The sequence below is a fragment of the Ruditapes philippinarum genome, unplaced genomic scaffold, assembly GCF_026571515.1.
Source record: "Ruditapes philippinarum isolate M1 unplaced genomic scaffold, ASM2657151v2 ctg556_1_1_1_1, whole genome shotgun sequence".
Classification (NCBI taxonomy): Eukaryota; Metazoa; Mollusca; class Bivalvia; order Venerida; family Veneridae; genus Ruditapes; species Ruditapes philippinarum.
In genome coordinates this window covers 210,239-237,446 of record NW_026853934.1, presented here as the reverse complement: position 1 = coordinate 237,446, position 27,208 = coordinate 210,239, and the positions used below count along the sequence as shown (strand labels likewise).

The 27,208-nt window shown below is 33.5% G+C and overlaps 1 protein-coding gene across 1 annotated transcript; it reads left to right on the top strand.

Annotated features, from left to right (window-relative positions):
* Nucleotides 1–5,123: 5,123 nt before the first annotated feature.
* On the top strand, nt 5,124–27,151 carry LOC132738440 (mini-chromosome maintenance complex-binding protein-like; the record flags this gene model as incomplete). Its single annotated transcript, XM_060725938.1, is given in 14 exon segments — nt 5,124–5,203; nt 5,575–5,757; nt 9,602–9,703; nt 10,338–10,605; nt 11,333–11,412; nt 13,995–14,089; nt 14,641–14,804; nt 18,712–18,835; nt 19,709–19,826; nt 20,629–20,794; nt 22,103–22,236; nt 24,712–24,876; nt 25,472–25,560; nt 26,668–27,151. Coding segments are annotated over 14 exon segments (1,886 nt in total), but the record flags the coding sequence as incomplete, so codon positions are not given.
* Nucleotides 27,152–27,208: the final 57 nt, after the last annotated feature.

The following is a 27,208-nucleotide window of genomic DNA, read 5'->3' as shown; positions in this document are numbered from 1 at the left end:
CTGAAACGGACTATAATTGACCAGTGCTTTATGCAATAATAATGCAATAACAACACTCATAGTATTAAACTCGCCTGGAAAAAAGCATTTATAAAGTTTTTTTCTTTAAACTTAATTAGAAAACAAAATATTTTCTTTTTTAGACTACATTAATCAGAAATGACATGTAGCAAAAAATATTGCAATTTGCTGTGTTTATCCTGCAAGAGACTAAAGTGTAAAGACTGGTACTGAGTTTGTACATCGATAATGCCTTAATGGTATTTTTCAATTGAACGACAAAACATGGCGGTTGGGCGAGTCCATTTAAGCATCCCTCATTGCGTCCATTATGTTATCATTGAATTATTCGCATTGATTGGCTAAAGGCAGGCGGTGTACAGGTAGAACTGTTCAAATCTTGTCAGTTGTATATATTGCCGTCCCGGAACAGCGATAATTATCTCGATTAAGCATTTAAAATTTTAACTTGCTAAACTAATGAATAGGCCAACATTTCATTGCATAAAAGTACACGTTATTTAAACGTTATTTTGTTTGAATATTTTTATTTGGATTGAATTTGCTTGTAAAGCCACGAATGACATACTGCTGAAACATCTAAAATCTACTTTACATGTCATATTTGATTTTAAAGATAAAATGCAAAGTTGTAAATGTCATTACATATTAATTGAAAAAGAAATAAGAAATGTTCTTATTTTCTTATATCTGGGTAAGTGAAAGACTGTTTGAATAAACATACAGTTATACAATAGATATAGTATTCCCCGCAGGTCCTTGCCCATTCCGGTGTAATCAGAAAATGTGTTTACACATTGAACACCACCGATAGACTGTTTTCACCATTTAAGTGAAAGTGGTAGTGCTTCTTTTTTGAAATCGGATGAAAAACTGTTAGAAATATTTTCATTTCACAGGGCATTTTTTGTCAAAATTGTGAAGGGGCCTGGGCCTGCTCGTTTTGTGAAAAAAATCTCAATATGTCATAAAATTGTGAAAAAAAAAGAAAACATATTACTTTGCCAGGGGCGTAGCCAGCTTTTTTATACCCCCACCACAAAATGTGGGGGGGGGCTATAATGGATTCGCTTTGTCGCGTCGGTCGGTTGGTCGGTCAGTCGGTCGGTCGGTCCGTCCGTCTCCATTTTCGTGTCCGCTCTATAACTCCTATACCACTTGAAGGATTTTCTTCAAACTTGGCTCAAATATTCACCTCAGCAAGGGGATGTGCAGAACCCATGTTGCCCATGTGTCAGCTCAATGTCAAGGTCACAATTGAAGGTCAAATATCAAACACAATCATATATTAGACAGTATGTCGTGTCCGCTCTGTAGGTCCTACAATAATTGAAAGATTTTCTTCAAACTTGGCTAAAATGTTCACCTCAACAAGGGGATGTGCAGAACTCATGTTGTCCATGTGTCATTTTAAGGTCAAGGTCACAATTGAAGGTCAAATATCAAACAATCAAATATTACACAATATGTCGTGTCCGCTCTGTAAGTCCTACACTAATTGAAAGATTTTCTTCAAACTTGGCTCAAATGTTCATTTCAACAATGGGATGTGCAGAACCCATGTTGCCCATGTGTCAGCTCAAGGTCAAGGTCACAATTGAAGGTCAAATATCAAACAATCAAATATTACACAGTATGTCGTGTCCGCTCTGTAAGTCCTACACTTATGGAAAGATTTTCTTCAAACTTGGCTCAAATGTTCACCTCAACAAGGTTATGTGCACACCCCATGTCACTCTTTTGCCGGCTTAAGGTCAAGGTCACACTTGAAGGTCAAAAATTGACTTAGAAAATGTTCTTTAATTTTAACATATATCTGAATATTTCTGAATCTAGGAAAGGTTTTTGCTTGAAACTTAAAATATAAATGAAGTGTCACAATTAAGATATGCTGGTCAAGTTTCATAACTCTGTATTGCATTTTAACAAAGTTATGCCCCTTTTTAATCTTCAAATTTACATACAATCACATATTAGACAATATGTTGTGTCCGCTCTATAAATCCTATACTAATGGAAGAATTTTCTTCAAACTTTTCTCAAATGTTCACCTAAACAAGGTTATGTGCAGAATCCATGTCACCTTTGTGCAGACTAAAGGTCAAGGTCAGACTTGAAGGTCAAAAATTGACTTAGAAAATGTTCTTAGATTAAAACAATCATGTTCTTGAATATTTCGGAAACTAGCATAGGTATTTGCTTGAAACTTAAAAGATATATGAGGTGTCACAATTACAATATGCAGGTCAAGTTTCATAACTCTGTATTGGATTTTGACAAAGTTATGCCCCTTTTTAAGTCTTTAAATTTACATACAATCAATACTAGACAATATGTTGTGTCCGCTCTATAAATTCTATACTAATGGAAGGATTTTCTTCAAACTTTACTCAAATGTTCACTCCAATTGGGCGATGTGCAGAACCCATCTTACCCTTGTGCCAGCTGAAGGTCAAGGCCACACTTGAAGGTCAAAAATTGACTTATAAAAAGTTTAGTATATTGGGAAAATGAAAGGTTATTTGTAACTGTTTCGAACATGATTTGATAATAGATATTTTTACTATTACCTGTACAATTAGTCTTTTTTTCACCAGAGATAATTTCTTTTTATGTATTTGTGTCACTAAAGTTATTCCCTTAACCACCTTTCCAAGTTGTCTTCTGTCAAGGACATTGGTGGGGGTATGAATCGCATTCAGCGATAGTTCTAGTTCAACTTGTAGGCCGTTAAAAGGGGGTCTGGGGGTTAGCCCCCAGATGCCAAAAACAAGTTCAGTTTTAAAAGAGCAAAACGCGTTCCAAAGGATTTTCAAGGAAAATAATCAAAACAATAATTTTGAACTATGAATTTGATAAGATGTAAACTTTACTGCGGACAGTAAATCATGCAATAGCCTAAAACACACTTGAATTGACCATACGGCTTGAACCTACTACCACCCTCACCCCGCCTGTTTTTATTGTGTTTTAGGACTTTTGAAAATGTCAATTTCTTGAGCAACTTGTAGGCCCAGGCCTACATGGCCTAATAGTAGCTACGCCACTGTTTGCATTTCACAACATTTTGAAACTGGAAATGGTTGATTATAATTTCTGACCAGTGTAAAATCTGCTAACCCAGTTAACATGCCCAAAAAACCATTTTACTTGCTTAAAACTACTTCTATGTTATTGCAATTGGTGTAAATCAAGTTTTACCGGAAGGTTAACAATGTCTTTCGAGGACAAAGTCCCAATATTTTGTGAAATCACTTTTGAAATTATGAATTTTCCCCCCCAGCTTTGTGAAAAAAAGTGCAATTTTGAATTGTGAAAGGGCCTTATATCGGCCCCTGTTATAGAAGGAAAAAAAGCCCGGTTTCAAATAAATTTCTGTCATTGATATGAAAGTCCAAAGCTGTGTGTTGAAAATACAATGTACTTCTTCTTTATTGTACCCCATATTTACCAGCTGATTACTTCATGTTCTGACAAGTGAAGGTCGTCTGCTGAAACTGTAGTGACGTCATATTCTGTTGGAAAAAATTCTAATGAAGCCAAAAAAGGCCATCAATTTACATACCACAGTATCATAGTGCTCTCCGTTTAAGCTCCCGTTCAAAATATTGCTGACTGATCATAGATGTTTCCAATTTAAATCATTGAGTGTATATTGAAGTCAAGATGCAACAGTAAAACACAATTTAATAAAATAGTTAATGTAAGATCTTTTTATAGTAAAATTTATGGAATTTCGGGAAATAATAAGTACAATGGTACCATAGGGGACCATCCTACATGAATTTTTGTAAATTTGTTTATTCATATACCGTAGATCTTATTCATATACCGTAGATCGACATGTAGTTCTGGCTCAATAAATGACTACGAGCGTGTCGCAGCGTGTCAGATTCCTGGCACAATTATTGGTAGACTTTCCCTACGGGTCTGTCTTAAGCAGTTAAAGAGTTCACATCATGTCATAGTGTAGACCTTTGTAAACCTGTTTATATTAAAAGGCAAAATCGGACAAGTAACCAATATATTACATTATGTTTTATTTGCATGCTGTTTATTAAGTGTGCGTTTTCTCAGGGACACTGTCATAGGATAAGCTACCAGATATAAGCACAGGGTCATTGATCTACCAAATCTGCTGCTAGATATCAGCCGCAATCCCCCACAAAATAGTATGTTTCCCCCCCCCCCCCCCCTTAACAGACTTACAGAACATAAAACCTCCAATGGAAAAAAATGCTGATTTTGACAAGTAAAATCAATCTTTCATGGTGTTTTTGTCAGCGTATTATTGTAAAACTTTTATGTCTGCACCGTTTCCGTTTCGACAATTGTATGGATGCACTAGGAAGCCTTTCGTCCCCAAAATGTTTCACAATAGCAAGTCATATTGAAAACTCACTGATATTTAAGTGGTAGTTTAGGCCATCCTTAAAAAAATGTTTGTTTGCAGTAATGCGACCGACTCAAAAAATTTGCCCCTACTCAAAATTTTTTTTCATGGTCTGGATAAAAAAAATTTTTTTTTGAATCAGAAAATTATGCCTTGTGCTTTGTTTTCGTTCTTTTAAAGGTTAATAGAAGAAATAAAATGTAGGTCTTATTAAATTAGAATTCAGTTATCAATTTATTAATTGTTACCAGATTATCAAAGCATATATTGTCCAGCATTTTGAAATTCCATGTTTATTTGGGAGGACAGTTCAATAAAAAAAAAAATCGACCTACCTACCCACCTTGAAAATTCTGGGTCGGGTTACTGCAAACAAACATTTTTTTAAGGATGGCCTTATTGATATTTGATCAAAACAGAAATGAAAAAAATTCCCCCATACACTGAAATTCCTCCTGCTGAGGGTAGCAACCCCCTTCCACTATATTGGATTGAGGGCCCTGAAGCACCTGACATTTCCTTTTTGTTTAGTTAGGCAAGTCAAAAGGCTGTAAAATATGGAGAAAAAAATCACCTGTAAATCAATGCAGTTTCACAGTAGTGTAGTTTTTGCACTCAAATATTATTTTTCTTACCTTTTCTGCCATGCTATTAAAAAAATAAAATATTTAAGGTAATATTTAAACAACTACATGTATGTTTACTTCAGATAAGGCACAAGATGGTGACAGCTCGCCAGTCAGAAAGTATTTCAATGAAAAACTTGCTAACAGAAGTGCATTAACATGGGTTTGTATTTATTTTATAATGATTATTTATGAAATGAATGTATAATGAAACATTTTCCGTTGTCTACTGAGGTTCATTTCACAAATTTTGGTGCCGATAAAAATAAGTATAAATTATATAGAAATCTATAACGTATTTTGAAGAAAAAAAAATCCTGCAATTTTCTTACAGTTTTTTACCATCTATTGTCTGTATATGCCAAAAGCATTCACATTGTTATAATTGAAATTTGCTTTTTTATGTAAAACTTAACAAAATTTTGATACTGTTATTAAAATCACCAAAACTTTGAATGGATTTCCAAATTCAAAGCTCGGCAAATTTATTACACAAATTCAACAAGTGATTGGTTGACAATTTGAATATTTCAGGTACCCAGTTTGAATGATACCAGTATGCACGATTTGAAAGCAAACTCGCTGGTGAGATATCGTTGTATGATACAAGATATGTATGACCCTGAATTTTACCTTGGCAAGTACGAGGTGAAAGATACTGTAACAGGCAACACATTTCTGAGGAGTGGTAAATACAAGGACGTGGCTGAATGTGGGGTAACACTTTTATTTATAATTATATTATTATCCCCCGCCGATGGAATCGGGAGGGGGATATAGTTTTGGCATTGTCCGTCCTTCTGTCCGTCTGAATTTCGTTTCCGAAGTAGTTCTCTGCAACTACTGGCTGGAATTCAACGAAACTTTATGGGAATCATCAATATCAAGAGGAGATGCGCATATCGTCGGCTTGTTCTGGTCCGACCCTTTAACTCAGAGTTATGGCCCTTGATTAGTTATGGAGTATGCATATAGAGTAAAAATCGTTTCCGGAGTAGTTCTCTGCAACTACTGGCTGGAATTCAACGAAACTTTATGGGAACCATCAATATCAAGAGGAGATGCGCATATCGTCGGCTTGTTCCGGTCAGACACTTTAACTCAGAGTTATGGCCCTTGATTAGTTATGGAGTATGCATATAGAGTAAAAATCGTTTCCGGAGTAGTTCTCTGCAACTACTGGCTGGAATTCAACGAAACTTTATGGGAACCATCAATACCAAAAGGAGATGCGCATATCGTCGCCTTGTTCCGGTCAGACCCTTTAACTCAGAGTTATGGCCCTTGATTAGTTATGCAGTATGCATATAGAGTAAAAATCGTTTCCGCACTACTTCTCTGCAACTACTGGCTGGAATTCAACGAAACTTTATGGGAATCATCAATACCAAGAGGAGATGCGCATATAGTCGGCTTGTTCCGGTCAGACACTTTAACTCAGTTATGGCCCTTGATTAGTTATGCAGTATGCATATGGAGTAAAAATCGTTTCCGCGCTACTTCTCTGCAACTACTGGCTGGAATTCAACGAAACTTTATGGGAACCTTCAATACCAAGAGGAGATGGGCATATCGTCGGCTTGTTCCGGTCAGACACTTAAACTCAGAGTTATGGCCCTTGATTAGTTATGCAATATGCATATGGAGTAAAAATCGTTTCTGGAGTAGTTCTCTGCAACTACTGGCTGGAATTCAACGAAACTTTATGGGAACCTTCAATACCAAGAGGAGATGCGCATATCGTCAACTTGTTCCGGTCAGACACTTAAACTCAGAGTTATGGCCCTTGATTAGTTATGCAGTATGCATATGGAGTAAAAATCTTTTCTGCGCTACTTCTCTGCAACTACTGGCTGGAATTCAACGAAACTTTATGGGAACCTTCAATACCAAGAGGAGATGCGCATATCATCGGCTTGTTCCAGTCAGACACTTTAACTCAGAGTTATGGCCCTTGATTAGTTATGCAGTATCCATATAGAAAAATATTTGTTTCCTCACTACTTCTCTGCTACTGCTGGCTGGAATTCAATGAAACTTTATGGGATACTAAGAGGAGATGTGCATATAGTCGCCTTGTTCCAGTCAGATACTTATAACTCAGATTTAAGGCCCTTGATTAGTTATGTAGTATGCATACATCTCATTGGCATTTCTAGATTTTACTATTTAACACAAAGTTATGGCTCTGTTATTGCCCTGAATATTTATCAAGTTCAAAGAATATTACTGATTATGCCATGATTAATATATAAATAAAGCCTTATGTCTTCAGTTGTTGTGTTAATAATAACCAGTACTCGGCGGGGGATATAAATTCAACGAATTTGCTTGTTTAAAACTATTTCATTTAATCAGAAATTTATCAAGACTGGCCACTTTTTTCATCCTTATTCAGTTGCATCAAAAACATTGTTTTTAGCTCGACTATTCGCAGAATAATCGAGCTAATGCAGTCACCCATTTGTCGGCGTCGGCGTCGGCGTCCCTGTGGTTAAGTTTTTGTATGTAAGCTGGTATCTCCATAACTACTGAAGGGAATGGATTGAAACTTCACACACTTGTTCTCTGTGATTATCTAAGATGATTGGCACAAGTCCCATAACTCTGATTTGCTTTTTTTTCATAATTATGCCCCTTTTTCGACTTAGAAATTCTTGGTTAAGTTTTTGTATGTAAGCAGGTATCTCCATAACTACTGAAGGGAATGGATTGAAACTTCACACACTTGTTCTCTGTGATTATCTAAGATAATTGGCACAAGTCCCATAACTCTGATTTGCTTTTTTACATAATTATGCCCCTTTTTTGACTTAGAAATTCTTGGTTAAGTTTGTGTATGTAAGCTGGTATCTCCATAACTACTGAAGGGAATGGATTGAAACTTCACACACTTGTTCTCTGTGATTATCTTAGATGATTGGCACAAGTCCCATAACTCGGATTTGCTTTTTAACATAATTATGCCCCTTTTTCGACTTAGAAATTCTTGGTTAAGTTTTTGCGTGTAAGCTGGTATCTCCATAACTACTGAAGGGAATGGATTGAAACTTCACACACTTGTTCTCTGTGATTATCTAAGATAATTGGCACAAGTCCCATAACTCTGATTTGCTTTTTAACATAATTATGCCCCTTTTTTGACTTAGAAATTCTTGGTTAAGTTTTTGCATGTAAGCTGGTATCTCCATAACTACTGAAGGTAATGGATTGAAACTTCACACACTTGTTCTCTGTGATTATCTTAGATGATTGGCACAAGTCCCATAACTCGGATTTGCTTTTTAACATAATTATGCCCCTTTTTCGACTTAGAAATTTTTGGTTAAGTTTTTGCGTGTAAGCTGGTATCTCCATAACTACTGAAGGGAATGGATTGATACTTCACACACTTGGTCTCTGTGATTATCTAAGGTGATTGGTACAAGTCCCATAACTCTGAATTGTTTTATTTCATAATTATGCCCCTTTTTCGACTTAGAAAATCTTGGTTAAGTTTTTGTATGTAAGCTTGTATCTCCATAACTACTGAAGGGAATGTATTGAAACTTGAAGAGTTTGTACCTTTTCGGACAATTTTATGTATTCATATAGGTAAGCATTATTATACTCAATGAAACACCCTTGTGACAAATTTTCGAATAGTCGAGCTTTACTGTCCTCCGACAGTTCTTGTTGGAAAATCCTGTTAGATGTTGTCTCATTTAAGAATTTTATAATGATGGCAGATACAATAAAAATTGTTATGTCAAATGTTTTACATTTTCTCGACATGTTTTTCTAAGCATAAAAGATATAAATGTAGAAAATTGCATGTTTTTTTGGTGATTGATAGAGAAAAATAAAGCTATCCAGAAAGAAACAAGTAGTAAATTTTTACTTTACAATAAAGGAATATAATTATACTCTATTTGATTTTTAAGATCATGACTGGTTGTAAAAATTATGTAGGAAATAAGGTCTGCCATATGAATGTCATTATTTAATGTACTTACATAAAAAAACTTGTCTTTGAAGCAGTAATGGACTTTATTCAGTGTAATAAATATTTTATAATTTTGCTAGCTTCAGGGACATCAGTTGCGGAATAGTAAGGGATGTTGTCTCCAACCCACTAACTTGCCTCTAACTGCTGTGGGTTTTTGCCGCACTAGTGTCTTCCTCAGATTTTACATGTTAGAAAACTATCCAGCTAGCTTATGGAATGTCAGTGGTTCTACTCGGGTGCCTGTTTGTGCCTAAAATAAAAATAATGTACAGAGGGGCACCTGAGGTCTTCCTCCACCAGAAAAGCTGGAAAGTCGCCATGTGACCTACACTGTATTGGTGTGACATTAAACATGATATAAAAAGAAAGAAAAAGAAATCAATCTTCATTGCTTGTGATTTTGTCAAAGTGTTTTAGAAAACTCAATTTTTAAGATGCTTGATAAAAATCCAAGTATCCTTGTTTCTGTTATTATCAGTACAGTTAGTTCTTTTCTTTTGTTATTACATATATAACATTAAATTATAAAGTTTTTACAGATGATTAATATTAATTTCTTAGTTTTTCTTTCAGCCCAATCAGACAATAGATGTGGACTCTAGAAACAATGTTACTATGGATAGAATGACACTGTATTGTGTACCAGTGCCTGGTGAATCTGAATGGGTTAAAAAAGTATCCTTTTATTTTAGTACAGTACATGTTACACACTCGTGACCTGCACATGTTACCTGTATAGAGTCAGACTAGTCTGTACAACCAGTATTTACTATATATATAATATTGTTGTTTAAATCCCTAAAAACTGCTCTTTTTCAATTTCAAAGCAGGGCTTGCCCATTTTACAAATTTTGGAGTAGAAGGACGGCATAAGAAAAGCTTGATTAACCATTATAACCTTAACAGTACATGATGAGATTTTACAGTTGTTCACCTATACTTCTATAATTCAATTTTAAACAAAAACAGTATTTTTCCTGTCCTTGTGATTTATGTGTGTGTGCAGTATACAAAAAAGTTCCAACAGGTGTGAACAGACCATAGAAGTAGGAAAACTTTGGCCATTAGATTAGGCATGGCAGTAATTATACGAACAATTATAAACTGCTTCTTACTGTTTGTCCTTTAAATTGAGAATGTTGTGAATGAAATTTAACATTTGTTAAATGTTAAATCATAATTTCTTTATTAAAATAGAGTGCTATTAAACTAGTACTGTTGTAAGTTAAGGAAGATATAAATGGAAATTTCTTTCAGTTACAGTATGGTAAACAAATAGATACACTTATAATCCTTCACTGCCGAAAAGTCATTCGCAGATATGAGTAAGGTTAAAACACAATGTTATCCCTCAACGTCTTCAACCAGGGCAAGAGGTAAAAGAAATCTCGAGGATGAATCTGAGGTGACAGACGAACCTATGGAAAGTCAGAATGTGGAGACGGGAAATAAAAGTGGAGATGTTACCATGGAAACTGATGATGCAAAATCCAAACGTCAACAAACTACAAAAAGAGGTGGTGAATCTTTGTACAAAGAAATTTCATTACTAGAAATAAATTGGCAGAAATATACATGTAGTTGCAACCATTTTGAACTTGTCTGTTTCGAAAGAAAAAGTAGAGCTATTATGGTACTGCTTCATCATCGTTTAACAAAAACTTTAATGTAGCCTATTACCCCAGTATTCAAACATTTTAAAAGTTCTCAATGCCTACTTATCATGACAAGGTACAGTTGTTAGACAAAGAACATTATTCTGAAAGCAATATTTTTTGGAGTTATAATGCCCCTTTTTAAACTTAGTATTTTTTAACAGATGAGCATTTAAGACCGCATGCCAGTGCTCTTGTTATCAAAGCTGGTTTTCTATTCCACAAGGATAAAGTATGGCTACTTTACACTGTCTTTGCAGTTTAACAAAACATATTTGCTGACAATTTTGAAGTTCCTTTTCAATTGGCAATTTATACAGTTTGAAATCAAAGCAGAACTAGGTCCATTTTGTTAAAACTTTAGTTTAAAGCATGATTTTATGTTTAACTTGATTTGTGGGAAAAAGATTTTTGATTTTTTGTTTGATTTCCAGTTAAGTCCACTTTCCTGGACAACTGGGTAGTTGTACCATGTTCAGTAAAAACATGTTATTTGCCTTTTAAGTTACTTGGATGAAAGGCAAGGCATACTTACTTGAGAAATTCCTGTTTCAAGTTTAACATTTTCAGTTCAATTGTTGTGAAAATTCACTTCAATCAGTTGTTTTGAATTTTTAAGATTTTCATTTTTTTTTTTTTAATTTAACAGTTGAAGGTTGCCAAAATGATAAAACGGAATCTCAAACTTTCCCACTTCCTGGAGAAAAAGGACCAGCATGTTTAGTAAAGGTAACTTCAGGGCAGTTTCTTTATGATCTATGAACTGTATATCTGTATTTTCTAGGGGTGTAATCAATTCAATCGATATCGGTGTATCAACGATCTTTGTTATCCGATTCAATATCGATTCCATTTTTATGCCACCGCAGCATCTGCGATGCGGTGGCATATAGTGATTCACCTGTGTGTATGTGTGTGTGTTAAATAGATTATATAGTGAACTTAAAAAAAAATCTTCTTGTGAAAAACCACTAGTCCAATTTTTCAACCAACTTGGCAGGATTATGATCCTTGGGTGAAGGGCTTCAAAAGTTGTTCAAAGAATTTTCATTCCATGCAGAAATCTGGTTGCCATGGCAACCAAAAGGAAATCATAAGAATAAATTTAAAAAATCCCTTGTAAAACCCCAAAAAGGCCATAGAGCTTTTAAGGATATTTTTGCATTAAAAGGATTGTCTTTGGTTAGGACCTCTTACAAGATTATTTCAAATTACTAGCTCGAGGTCAAAATCGGCCCGCCCAAGTTGGGTATTGATTTTCACTTATATGTACATAATTAGTAAAAACTTTTAAATACTTCTTGTAAAGACCCAAAAGGCCCTAGAGGCTTAGATATTTTTGCATAAGGCATTGTTTCTGGGTAGACCCTTACCAAGATTGTTCAAAAAATTTAGCTGTTAGGGTTCAAAATCGGCCCCGCCCCAGGGGGTCATTGGTTTTCCTGATTTGTATATAGTAAAAACTTATAGTAAAAAACTTTCTAAAAAAATTTTTCTTAGCAAAATTAACAAAGCCTAGAGGTTTAGAATATTTTGCATGAAACATTGTGTGGTGAACCTTCTAGCAAAAGGTTGTTCAAATTTAGCCCTGGCGGTCCAAATTGCCCCTGTCCCCGGGGGTTTATTGATTTTAATTATATACAATATAGTAAAAAATAAAAAAATTCTTAATTTGTCTGAAGGTACAAGGCTTAGAGCTTTAATATTTGTTAAATGATATTATCTTTCTTACCAAAAATTATTTCAAATTTTGCCTTCTAGTGTCAAAATTAGCCCTGCCCCGGGGGCCATAGGTTTTTTCCTTATATGTAAATAGGTAAAAACTTTCAAAAAAAAAAATCATTCTTCTCTAAAATTTACAAAGGCTAGAGTTAAGATTATTTGCATGAAAACATTGTGAAGTAAACCTCTACCAAGATTGTTCAAAATTATGGCCCTGGGGTTCAAAATTGGTTCCGCCCCGGGGTTTCATTGATTTTTCATTATGTACAATATAGTCAAAAAAAAAAATATTTTTGTCTGAAGGTACAAGGGCATAGAGCTTTGATGTTTGCTATATAATATCATCTAATAGGTCCTTACCAAAGTTGTTTCAAATTTTTGCCCTGGTGTCAAAAATTGGCCCTGCCAGGGGCAGTTGATTCTCATTATGTACACATAGTAAAAACAGAAAATAAAACAATTGTTTTCTGAATGGGAGAAAGCCAAACCACCAAATTCACTAGACTCAAGTGCATTGATATATTCCTACTCTGATCTTTTATTAGAATAACAATAGATTTAACCACTAATCTGATAATAAGAATTAGATAGGTCAGGGATTATGACAATCTTCAATTGTAAAGAAACAAAATAAAATCTATTCCTACACTACTATTTAGTGTTGTATTAATGCGGTGGCATATCATTTTTCTCAAATGCAATCTTGTTTAAATATCGAATATCGAATGCACACATATTTCTAGCTAAAGACACTTCAGCAAACAGGTTTTATAGTACCAAACGTCAAAATAAAAGCGACATATAAAGTTATGGAAGCCAGAACTAACTTATTCCAAACATTTATTTCTAAAACTAGAACGGAAATCAACACCAGAGTTACCTCCGAGTGTCTCCTATGAATGCTGCCGAATTTCGTTGTAATCTCGCATGTCTGCTGATAGGGAAAATGCCAAGAAAATTTTCTTAAGTGTTTCTTTGTAAAAATTATGATTACATAATTATGTTAAACTTTAATAATTATTCGGGTTCGAAACACTATAATTTGCCAATTTAACCCCGGCTAAGTAATAGAACAGCAAGGCAGGATTTAGCATAATCCCTAACGGTCGTAGGACAGGGCGGACCGTGGGACTACGTAATAGCAACAACAACAACAAAAGTAAAATGGAAAAGGCTTTAAACATTATATTTACTAGTCATTAGTTGTCATTAAAAGTTATAATGATAAAAAAGAAACAAATTGTTCACTTTTCATAATTTATCTTTTTTTTTGCATGTGTTTAAATGTAACTGCATAGTAAAACAAATTAAAAAGACTTGAAAGCTTAATTTTGCCTGGCAATCAATGTATCGCTGTATCGCCGATAATTCATTACAAAAATCCTTATCAATGACACCCCTAGTATTTCCTTGCCAATACTTGTACATTTTTAAAGGGTATATTAACCAGTCAAATCATCATTTTGCTGTTGTTAACACCTACAGGATCAGCTCTTTTTTTTTTATGTTTTACCTTGTCTCTAAGTGTTTTTAATTGATTGACTAACTGATTAAATGTTTGATTGCAAAGATTTATATCATATTTCCAGGTATACGATGATATTGACAAGTTTAAAGTAAATGACATGGTCGAATTTGTTGGTGTGCTGTCGGTCGACCCTTCCTTGGCAAGATTTGATAACACGTAAGTCTGGAAAGGTTTGCAGAAAGAGAGAGACGATGAGATCATATGTTGCCACCTTAGTGCAGTAATTGGTAAACTCCTATTAGATTATATAAGAGGTTAACTCATTACTGCGCTAAGATGACGAATTCTCCCAAAAACTGTTGGGTTTTTTTTCATCTTGAAAATCTCTAGTACTTTATATTGTCACCTAAGTGCTAAAATGGGTTAAGTCCTAAATTTGATAGGAGTTAACCCGTTATTGCACTTAGGTGACAATATATTTCCGTAATTATGTCTACTATAAATTGATATTTCTTAGTTTAGTAGTTAGAACAGGTGTTAAAAGTTATAGTAAGAAAATTGAAATAACATATTTGTTTATAATGGTTATCAGTATAGTACAGTTAGAAATTTAGGGAATTTTACCATGTGAACTATGATTATAATATATAAATTTGCTTGCTTAATTAAAACATGGGTTCCCTCAGTTAAACTTTTTACCTCCGGAGTTTCTGTTTTCTTGCATTTTCACTTTGGCTTAACTAACACTGAGAGCAACTCTTTTTCAGTGAGGAGGATAATTCGATGATAACTGTACATGAAGAACCACAGGAGGAGGTGAATGCTCATTCCCCGCCCCCATCACTTGTGCCACGCCTTCATGCAGTGGTGTGCAAGCCACTCAAGCATGTAAACCCTTTGGTACCTGAATTAGTTGAAGATAAGATACAAGGTACATGGTGATAAAATGTTTCTTGTTTTGCAGTCAAAGATTGAATAAATTGGGCGTCCATGGTTGAGTGGTTAAGGTGGTTGACTTCAAACCATTTTGTCCTAATTGTTAGAATCCTTACAGGGGTTTTAAATTCTTTATTGAGGAAGCCATTCAGTGTGCTTATGGAATATTGGTTCTTCTCATGTGCCCATTCATATCTGAATTATTGCACGGAAGAGCACCCGAGGTCTACCTCAATCAGTTGAGCTAGAAAGTTGCCATGTGACCTATACTGTGTTGGTGTGTCATAAAACCCAACCAAAGTTAGAGAAGGCAGAACATAAACATACAGTAAAATACCATCTTTCAACCCTAAAGCTATGAAGGCCATTTATGAATTGTACAAAGTATTTGCCTTCTTTATTCATTGAGAAAAATGATCAGTCTAATACATCATGGCCAGCACTTCTCTCGTCAGACAATTGTGTGTTTATGCCCCCATTGTCATAATCTTGTCTGTGGCGTAAACAAACACACAATGTCAAATTAGGTCTTTATCTGTGTAAGTCTATCATACTCTTGATTTACAATATAGTAATAGTATTTAAGCATCAGCATGATTGAGACTGAATTTCTTCAGGTTTGGTGTTAGAAACAGTTTTGTCGGTAATCAACTGGTCAATAGCATTTAATTGAGCAGCGCTATGACAAAACCAACATAATACGTTTGTGACCAGCAGTCTGATCAGGATCCATGCTCATTGCTGTTCGCTATCAGTTTCTCTACTTGTATTATAGTTTGTAAGCGAACAGCATGAATCCTGATCAGACTGCGGGGATGCTCGGGCTGGTCTGGATCCATGCTGGTCGCAAACGCATTATGTTGGTTTTGTCATGGCGCTGCTCAATTGTTTTGTTGATGACAAGTATGGTAAAAGATGCTAATTGCACCAAACTATCAATTTAAAAAAGTGCTTTATTTAGATATGCAATTAATGTTTAAATCATAATGAGAAGTGTAACAGGCTGTCAACCAATTCCTATATTCCTATAAAACTCCTATATTTTGGGTTGGAATCCTATATTTTAAAAAGCCTCCTATTTTTCCTATATTCTCCTATATTTTGAATATTTTTCCTATATTTTTTTAAAAATATATTGCCGAGGAATTCAAAGAGATTTAAATTTTGGTACTGCTTTTGTATTTTACAGGTAAGAGAATGTGTATGCCTGCATCAGCATCACATTACTATGCTCAAGGCTGCTGTGCTCCACATAGCAATCTGCATGGTCACCATGAAAAGCAGTGCATCAGTATGTCAACTTTATTTCAGGTGACCATTCAGATGATGGTCATGCATTGCTGTAACTTTCTGCCAGGATGCTGATGCTGTGGTTTAAAGCTAATGCAGGCTGTCCGCTGTGTCCCTAAAATTCTTAAAAAAATCCTAATTTTTTCAGTTTGGCTAAAATTCCTAAAAAAGTAAAAATTCAAAGGGAGTTCCTAAAGATGCCCTATTTTTTCACTGAAATTCCTCATTTTTTTTATCTTTTGTTATAAACATACTTATAACTTGTAACCCTGTCAAAATAATCACGGACATAACTAAGTCAACCATGTTTTGAACATGGTCAAAAATGATTTGGCCATGATTTGCCAACTCAAAATTGATGACATTGATCTGGTTTCGTTTTAACTAAAAGTTATTTTGACTATGTCAGAAACATTGCTATTTCATAATCAAAGCAGTTGTTGATAATCATGTTGACAGCAAAAATACTACCATATCATGGTCCTGAAACTCAAATCATAACCATAAGAGTCCACTTATTCTGAAATATTTTGACACTTTTTTGCCAACTCCAGATATCTTGAATTTTATGTTTGTTCATTTTATCCAAATTTCTGAAGTGGTCCATTTATTTCATATCATATTTAAAAATGATCATTATGAAGCTGTTGTAACACAATCTTAATTAAAAACATGTATAAATAGTTGTCAAAAATTAATGTACAATTTGTTTACTCACAACTCTTTTATATAAATCTGCATAATATCAAAACAACATTGTAAAGTACTGAATGGGTTAACATAGACTTTGAAAAATTAATTCTTTCCCTCATACTTATTTATCCTTTTCGATGTCTTTGTAGGAGAAATTGCTTATTTTGCCACAAAGTTTTCAATTTCATTCAATTCTTGTTCTTTCATTCATATGGTACAATTTAGGAAAATGCAGACTCATATAATTAATCACACTCAAAAATAATTTGGCAGTTCAGTAATATAAAGCTCATTTCCAATTACAATGTACACACATTTTGCAATTATGTGATCTAGATTAAACTGCAATTGAATGGTCTGTGTGATGAACTTTTTTGATGTGCAATTCTTTGTGTTGATTATAGATGCTTCCCATTTATTCAAATGACTGTACTAAGGCAAATGCCTTTTTACTTCCTACTTGTACAAAAAATTTCATTTGTCCATATTCAAAAGCTGCATTGTGCAAGAATTTTACTGTATAAGAATTCCTTTATACACTTGTTGTTATAACATTCCCAAAACATATCGGTAGGTAAAACATGTTCTTTTTGACATGTTCAGCCAATTTAAAAAAATATGGTTTGAACATGATTTGACTAAGACCATTTCCACAGGGGAGGCAGTTGACCAGTGAGTCCACACTGGTAGCACCTTTGCTCTAACTAAACTAGAGCATTATTTGTGAGTTACTTTTGTGTCAAAAATGCAAAGATTAGCCCTCATCATGGTCCTTTGGGACCTTGGTTTATTTAGTTATAAAATTGCAAATTTTAGCCCTAAAATTTCGATTACGTACCCTAACATTCCTTATTTTAGCCCTAAAATTTCTGAAATATTACCCTAAAATTCACCCTAATTTTATGTCGGAAGGTGCTGGACAGCCTATTAATGGTGTCCTTCACTTATACGGTAGACATTTTATTGTAGAAACATCATGTGTAAAAGTAAGAATAATTTACATTTATATAAGCATTGGTAAGTTAAACAATTTAAGTTGAAAACTCCTATTTTTTGCCTCTAAATGGTCCAAAAACTCCTATATTTCCTGCAAAAATATTCCTATATTCCTCCTTTATTTTGGATAAGACCTGGTTGACAGCCTGGTGTAAGTTTCTTAAGATCAAAAGTTTTAATTTACATGTGAATGAAATTTATTAAATGTGGTTATGCACCAAAAAATGTGCATTATTACAGCTAAACCTCATTCTTTAGTTTGTAATAACACTTAAAATAATTGTTACCTTGGTCTGTCATAAATCGTTTTATGAAATAAGAAAATGAACCAATTAAAAAAAATCGAAAGTTTAACATCTACAGAAAGAGATAAAACCTAACTTAAAGTTTGAGACATGGGTACTTATAAGTTGGACTGCATAAGTTGTTAAGGTTGCTTATTCACTATTAAGACCAGTTTACTTTAAAGATCACTTAGAGTCAGTCCTATTTGTGGTCTTGATAGAAAGAATTTACTGTACATAGTTATTCCAGTTGAACAAGTTTGTCGTTTCATTCTAATGAATTTATTTTCATGTTATCTTGTAAGGTGCGCTAGATATCTTAAAGGACTTGTAAATGAACTCCATCTATCTTAAATTTAGAGTCCATGACTGGTCTCCACACCAAATCTAATTATTTGTACATTTATTCAAATCACTGATGCAAAAAACATACTTTACACAACTTTGAATTCCATTAAATTTTCAAATAAATAACACTTAATTGGCAAATGCTAAGGTATGAAGAAATGTTAAAATAAATAATTTATATTGTTGATCTGGCATTACATTAAAATGCAATAATGTAATGCAAAGTTAGTGAAAAATCTGGAAGTTAAGTTGTTTCACTATATGATAATTGTGATATTTGATATTTTACAGTATTGGAGAATATCCAGGGTGTTTTGATAGCTTTGAAACAGGAATTGTTGTCTGTACTGGAGCATGCTTTACTTGGAGATAAAATGGCTGCCAAATACCTACTGTGTCATCTTATTGCCAATGTGTAAGTTTTACTGAACATTGACATTTATTAGGAAACTTACAGAGTGAACATTTTGTGCCCACAGGCATTTTTGCCATAATCTGAATCTTCCGCAATGGGGAAAAATGTATGTGTTAAGCATAGGGAAAAATGTATGTGTTAAGCATAGGGAAAAAATGTATGATAAATTATAAGAATAGAAATTTTTAGAATATCACAAAAGTACAAACAATTATTGGAAAGGAAATATTGTAATGCTTTACTCTTTTAAGTAAGAGTCAATTAACCATAACCACTCTAAATACTCGTATATTTAATGGACTTGTCCACCTTACAATCTGGAGTTAACCGGGAAAACTTCAAAATGTTATACTTACTAAACAGCATACAAAGTAGATCATGATCAAATGGCAGGGGTGTGCCAGTTGATGTTGGTCTAATGGCAAAGGGTTGTGAAAAAAGTTTTTCTGCAAGAGATTTTAAAATGCTATCAGATGCTGAAGAGTCTTCTAAGAATCCCTATACATGTGACATTATAGGAAAATCTTTATTTGCCACAACAATTGTAAAAGATACATAGGGAATATTATGTTGTAGTAACTTTCTGAGGCTTTGTATTTTGCTACGAGCAGCGGTGGAAAAATGATATCACGCGAGACGGAATAATTTTGGTTCCCGTTTCCAAATGCAACGTTATACACAGCTTAGATCGGAACCAACGTCAAAAATAGTCTGGCACTTCCATATTTGGTACCGTATTTGTCACTTACATAATACGGAATTTTCTATCCATTGAAGCGTATTTGCGCTTCAAGATTTGCGTGTATTTAGGGAGAAAATTTATAGGTATATAAGAAAATTAATTATATGTTCTTATTATGACTAAAACTTCAGATATGGTAGAGCTGATGCTATGGCACTGGGAAAGTTTTCCGTGAATTTCAGCAACTGTCCCAACTCTTCATTATACTCTGAATTGTTACACCATTTACTGTCCAATCTCGTCACACAGGTATCTTATTTGATTTCCTTATTTGACAATCAAATTATGATATAACTGCCTATATTTATCAACAATTTATACAATTTTGTATATATGCACATCTTATAATGATAAAAATATTTTTCTATAATTACACATCTTATAATGATAAAAATATTTTTCTATAATTATTCATTTTACCTTGAAAATTTACTCTCTTTTGCCTAGAAAGTTTTTCTATATGAAAGTCAGAAGTTTGATTAGTGTATCTTTTGTGTGAAGTGTCATTTTAATAAAGAATAGAATTACCAGAGTTTCAAGCTTCTTTATATTTTTGTGGACATATATGGATCACTTCTCCATCGTCTGTCCGTCCGTTTGTCTCAATACCTGCCCAGACTACTGCTTAAAAACTGCTGGTGTAATTTATTCCAACTTTATTTAAAAATGTTTTTTTCCCTGTTTATGATATTTGTGTGTCTTGCTGCACAGTAGCTACAAAATATCTGTGACACATATAAGGGAACAAACTGGTCAATCACCCCTCAATACAACTGCTAAATTGGCTATTATTATCAACACATGAGATCATTCTTTGTGTTATTCATCTTATTTTTTGGAATCACTTGTGCCATTTGAAAAAACGGGGTATTGACTTGTGCGTGTAGTGCATGCGTGATTTAACTACTGGTAAATCACCGACTTGCGGGATATTCTCAAAGTTAACAAACAAACAAACAAATAAAATAATCCATTACTCCCATTAAGATATTGTCATATTTTGGATGTATTGGTAACTGCCCATAACTTACAATTATTATTTATTTTACAGTCTCATTTACTGCACATGTCTCTGGACAACATGAACAAACTTCCATTCTCACCAAAGAAAGATTACACTGCAAACAGGCTGCGCTCTGGTATTTTACAGCTAGCAGAACATACCAATATGACTGTAAATGAAATTGCTCTTGAACCAGGACAGCTCGATGTAAATGGTAATTTTTTATTTTCACTTTTTGGAAAAATAATGGGACTATTGTACCTGCCCATGTTTCAGTGTCTGTGACATATTCAGTGATCTGTAAAATATTTAATGTTATTTTAAATGTCATTAACCACTGTTTTGTTTCTTGTTGATCATCATTGGATTTCAACTTCACATGTGTCTGTGAGATTATAGTTGAAGATTATTATTCAAGGCCTATGAATGAAGAATTGATTTTTACCAACTTGAAACCCTATGTTAAGTTTTGCCTGCAAGATGAATCTCTGGATCTACTGAATGTATTCTCTTGAAATATTTTACATTTCTTCAATACTTTATTAGGTCACAGTCCTAAGGCCTTAGTTTATACATGGATTTTTGCTGAATTTTAATAATTTCTGACTGTTTTTTGTTTAGTTTTTTTTTTTTTTTTTTTTTAAATCTCATTTTGCATGCAAATCATGTTTTTTCCATGACCCAGAACTGTTGCATGAATTTTGACTGAATTATAGCTATTCTGAACTTAAAAGGTTTCTGGTAAAGTTTTGAGAACAAGATAAATAATGTTTCTGATAAAGTTTTGAGAACAGTATAAATAATGTTTCTGATAAAGTTTTGAGAACAAGATAAATAATGTTTCTGATAAAGTTTTGAGAACAGTATAAATAATGTTTCTGATAAAGTTTTGAGAACAAGATAAATAATGTTTCTGATAAAGTTTTGAGAACAGTATAAATAATGTTTCTGATAAAGTTTTGAGAACAGTATAAATGATGTTTCTGATAAAGTTTTGAAAACAAGATAAATAATGTTTCTGATAAAGTTTTGAGAACAGTATAAATAATGTTTCTGATAAAGTTTTGAGAACAAGATAAATAATGTTTCTGATAAAGTTTTGAGAACAAGATAAATAATGTTTCTGATAAAGTTTTGAGAACAAGATAAATAATGTTTCTGATAAAGTTTTGAGAACAAGATAAATAATATTTCTGATAAAGTTTTGAGAACAAGATAAATAATGTTTCTGATAAAGTTTTGAGAACAGTATAAATAATGTTTCTGATAAAGTTTTGAGAACAAGATAAATAATGTTTCTGATAAAGTTTTGAGAACAAGATAAATAATGTTTCTGATCAAGTTTTGAGAACAAGATAAATAATGTTTCTGATAAAGTTTTGAGAACAAGATAAATAATGTTTCTTAAAAAGTTTTGAGAACAAAATAAACCATGTTTCTGGTAAAGTTTTGAGAACAAGTTTAAGGTATCACTTGAAGTTTCATCTTTATGGGTCAAAAATTGTATTTTATTAATTTTCAGGTGTGAAAAATATACAATCACTTGGAAATGTTATAAACTGGCAAAAAGTGGAATATGATTTTGAATTTCACAGACAAGACTTTCCATCCAACATCTCGGCCCTCATTATTTCAGAAGGAAGATCTATATTGCCTGTAAGAATAACTTTATTTTTAACAGATTATGTTAGCTTACGGAACGTCGGTGGTTCTACTCAGGTGCCTGTTTGTGCCTGAAATAATGCACGGAAGGGCACCTGAGGTCTTCCTCCACCAGTAAAGCTGGAACGTCGCGATATGACCTATACTGTGTCAATGTGACGTAAAACCCAAAACAAAAACAAAAAACAGATTATGTAAATGTTCACTTGAACTGTGCACTATAGTTGAATTATGCACAAGAAGCAGAGAGAGTTGTGTCCAAGCTTTTTGGTTTTAAATTGACTTTTTAGCTCTCCTGAGCTAGTTCAGGAAGAGCTTTTAGGATCGTTGAATGTCCGTTGGCCGTCCACACTTGTTGGTTAACACTAAAGCGGTCACATTTTTTACTCAATCATCATCAAACTTGGTCAGGAAGCTTGCCTAGGTAATAGCTCGGATGAGTTCGAACATGGGTCATCTTGGATGAAAAACTAGGTCACAGGAGCTAAAAATAGAAAAACCTTGTTGACACTAGTGGTCACATTTTTGACTCAATCATCATCAAACTTGGTCAGGATGCTTGTCTAGGTAATTGCTCGGATGAGTTCCAACATGGGTCATCTTGGATGAACAGGAGCTAAAAATAGAATAACCTTAATACTCTAGTGGCTACTGTTTTAATCCAAATATCCTGGAAGTTTGTCTGAAAGTTTGTTTGATGATTTTTAGGTCAAGTTCAAATATGGGTCACCTGGGGTCAAAAACTAGGTCACACTGCTCAAATATGGATAATCCTTGTTAACACTCTTGTGGTCACATTTTTGACTCACCTGTTATGAAACTTGGTCAGAATGCTTGTCTAGGTAATTGTTCAGATGAGTTTGATGGGTCAGGTGAGCAATGTAGGGCCATCTTGCCTTCTTGTTTGTTATGCAGTTGAATGCAATACAAGAACTGCAGCTTTTTGTTTCAAAAAGTTTGAGATAATTTGCAATGAAAACAGGCAAGAACTGGATAAGGAAAAAGATACCTTTGCAATTGAACAGGTGAAATTTTGTTTAAAAAAGAAAATGTCCTGAACGTCTTCAATACAGAGACACATTCTCAGTAATTCCAAAATGTAGAGTTGGACATTTCATTAACTTGTGCACTGTTCATTAAAAAATCTGCTGGTAGACTAATTAGTCCCCTACCGGTTTACCGGAGGGGACTTTAGGTTTACCCTCCGTCCGTCTGTCAGTCCGTCCGTCCACAAAACTGGATCCCGCGATAACTTGAAAAGTACTGAAAATATTTTTATGAAACTTGGTATATGGATAGATGGCAGTATGGAGATTATGCATGTCTTTTTCTTTTTTCCTATGTTGAAAATTCTGGTTGCTATGGCAACAAATAGGCTGAAAATATGGCAAATTTTACACATAAACTGGATCCAGTGATAACGCAAAAAGTACTGGAAATATTTTTATGAAACTTGACATATGGGTAGATGACAGTCTAGCAATTATGCACGTTTTTTCCTTTTCTTCCTATGTTGAAAATTCTGGTTGCTATGGCAACACATACATAAACTGGATCCAGTGATAAAGCAAAAAAGTACTGGAAATATTTTTATGAAACTTGACATATGGGTAGATGGCAGTCTTGAGATTATGCACGTCTTTTTCTTTTTTTCCTATGTTGAAAATTCTGGTTGCTTTGGCAACACATAGACTGAAAATATGGCAAATTTTACACATAAACTGAATCCAGTGATAACTCAAAAAGTACTGGAAATATTTTTATGAAACTTGACATATGGGTAGATGGCAGTCTTGAGATTATGCATGTCTTATCTGTTCTTCCTATTTTGAAAAAATATCAGTTGCCTTGGCAACAAATAGGCTTAAAACATGGCAAATATAACAATATTTGTGATTTGTCAAAAAGAGCTGAAAATTTTTATGAAATTGCATCTTTAATTCAAGAGTTATCTCCTGTTTAAGAATTTTTCTTTTAAAATGTTATATTTTGGTAACAGGGATGTTTCAAATATTAACTTTAGAGTGTCCTTCAGTCCGTCTGTCTGTCTGTTCATAAAAACTGTTTCCTGTGATCACTTTTAAAGAACTTTTCCAACAAATTTACTTAAATAGAGAAAAATTGAAACATTAATGAATGGCCCTTCAGAATGTTGATGGGGTTCTAACCGGTAGGGGACTTATGGATTGCTTGCAATACTATGATAATTGCTTGTTTATATATAATCCTTATTTCTCAATTCAAATTTCAAAATTCTTAAAAGTTTTAAGTGAAATATGATATAAAGCCATTTGTTTGACACTTACAGACACTAGTGATGTTTTTATATCACACTTTGATTAGGTATGAAATGTTAAACCTTGAGGACATGTGTTAGAAAGGTCAGTTGTTTAAATAATCCTGCTTCATCACTTTATATTTTAGAGGCTTGTAATCTGTCTTAACTTAATGTTCTGTTTTCTTTTTCAGAGTGATTGTTTTGTTCCTCTGCAGTGTAAGGAGCAACCAAGTGACCTAAGAAATTACTTTCAACAGTTAGATAAAGTACTCACAGATGATTTTCTCACGAAATGTCGGACATATATAGGCTTAGCTAAACACATGGACTACAGTTTATCTGACGAGATTCAAAAGGTAAAATTGAAATAAATTGTTGTTTTTTCTTTGTTGTTGGAGCATACTGTGAATTGTCTTTAATGGATGGTTTTGCTTCAGGCTCTATTCTTATGTTATTATAATGTAAAAGGTCTCCAAATAGGGGTGTAGTTAATAAGTGAGGATATATCATTGAGGATGCTGCTTCATGCAAGAAAATAGGAATTTGAGACTTTCAGGTCTTGAAATATGAACATCTGACCTGAAGTGTATCTTAAAAATACAAGAAAACTTACATATTGCATCAGTCTGCCATTTAAATATTTATATATATGAATACTGTAACAGTTTGTATCATATTTAGCAAGTAAATAAAGTAAACTTTAGTTTGCCATGTATATAATTGTAAACGAATACAGTTACACCTTCAGCATGTAAATAAAATAAGATATAATGTACTTTGGTAGCATAAGGCAAAAAGTTGTACTGAAGGTCTTTCCACCTGAGAATGGTTATATGACCTCGGCAGTGTTGTACATATTAAAAGCCCAGCAAACGAAAGAACACAGACAACAATAGGAAATTAATCTGTATGAAATATTTCATTACTGTGACAATCTTGGTATTCTTTCAGAAAATACAAGATGACTTTGTAACTCTCAGGAAGGATGATCCAAAAAGTATGACAGTAGATGACTTCCATGCCTTGCTGTCTTTAACCAGGTATTTTCACCTTAGTTTGTACATATGAGCCGTGTCATGACAAAACCAACATAATGGGTTTGCGACCAGCATGGATCCAGACCAGCCTGCGCATCCGCGCAGTCTGATCAGGATCCATGCTGTTCGCTTACAAACTCTATAACAAGTAGAGAAACCGATAGTGAACAGCATGGATCCTGATGGAAAAGTAAAGCTAAATGCCACTAAATAGTTTCTTTAAAAAAAGAAAAGCCAAAAAATGCCCTTAAAAATACTATCCTATTGTTTAGAGTTGTACATCCAATAATGAAAGTATTCAAAAATATTCCTTATTTCAATTTGTTTCTTAAAAAAAAAAAAGAAAGAGAAACAACCATCTTTTACTACACAACATTGTGAACAAAATCAGTAAATCCAGGATTAGTGAAATTTTGAAATTATTGAACTATATTGGTTTACCTTTGTTCACACTGGCTCAAATTACTAGAAAATAATCTTCTGAATTCATATAGTACATGTATTAATATTAAAGTGAGTGTTTACCTAACTGGCCAAAACGTTAAGGTCACTTTCACATCTGTGGATTTTAAAGCATTTTATTTTAGGAAGCTGTTTTGGGGTTTAAAGCCATAGTTTAATATGTCAAAATAAAGTTTTTGTCATGTGTGATGTTCTTGCTTATATAGAATAAATGATATGGTCAGAGTTAGAATATTTCTAGCCAGGTATTGGGATATGTTTAAATCATTTCACTGACAGGGCACGTGTTGTTTTTCCCTCCACTGGTATTGCAAGATCAGAATTTGCTGAATAGTAATGGTGTGACTTTGTAACTTGTAAGGCACAGTTGCAGACATTTGTCAGTATCCAGTCACCTTTTATGGTCTCTTCTTAGCTGATAGCAAAATACTGTGTGCTGAATTGCATAATGAACTACATGTACATTTATTTAAATAATGAAGCTTTAAATGATCAATTAACATCAATATTCAACACAAACTGTTAACTATGTAATAAGACTGATATTTATACACATAAAACATACTTTGATTTGACTTGGAATTGGTAGGCTTTGCCGAAGATTCAACTTCTGATTGTTATTTCAATGTTTGAGACTTTGTTTTACAGATTGCTGAGTTTAACGGATTTGAAGGAATGTCCTACACTAGAAATATGGAATATGGCTAAAATTATGGAAAACTGTCGCAAACAAAGAGTAGCTGAACTGCCTGAGAGACAAAATTGAAAACGAACATCTTAACTTTCTAAAGTGAAAATTGGAAATAATGTTTGGTCAATGCCATCTGTATAGTGTCACTGTTCAGTCTATTCATATTACAGTGTTGAATTCAGTTAAACTTTCAACAAACAGTTTAAAACTTAATTGGGTTTATTATAAAAAGTAAAAGGGAATTAAAGTTAAATTGATTTGAAAAAAATGAACTATTGCCACAACAATGATAAACATGTATACATGTATATATAAACAACAGAATCATTCATGTTTTCATTATTTAACATTGCTATTTTTTTTGATATGCATGTTAGTTTTGGATAAATTGTTTTATGTATCATATTACAAATATACAAATAAAATATGTAAAATATTCAATTTTGCATTCTTATTTAGTAAACTTTTAGAGTCTGTTCCAACAAATCTGAACATATC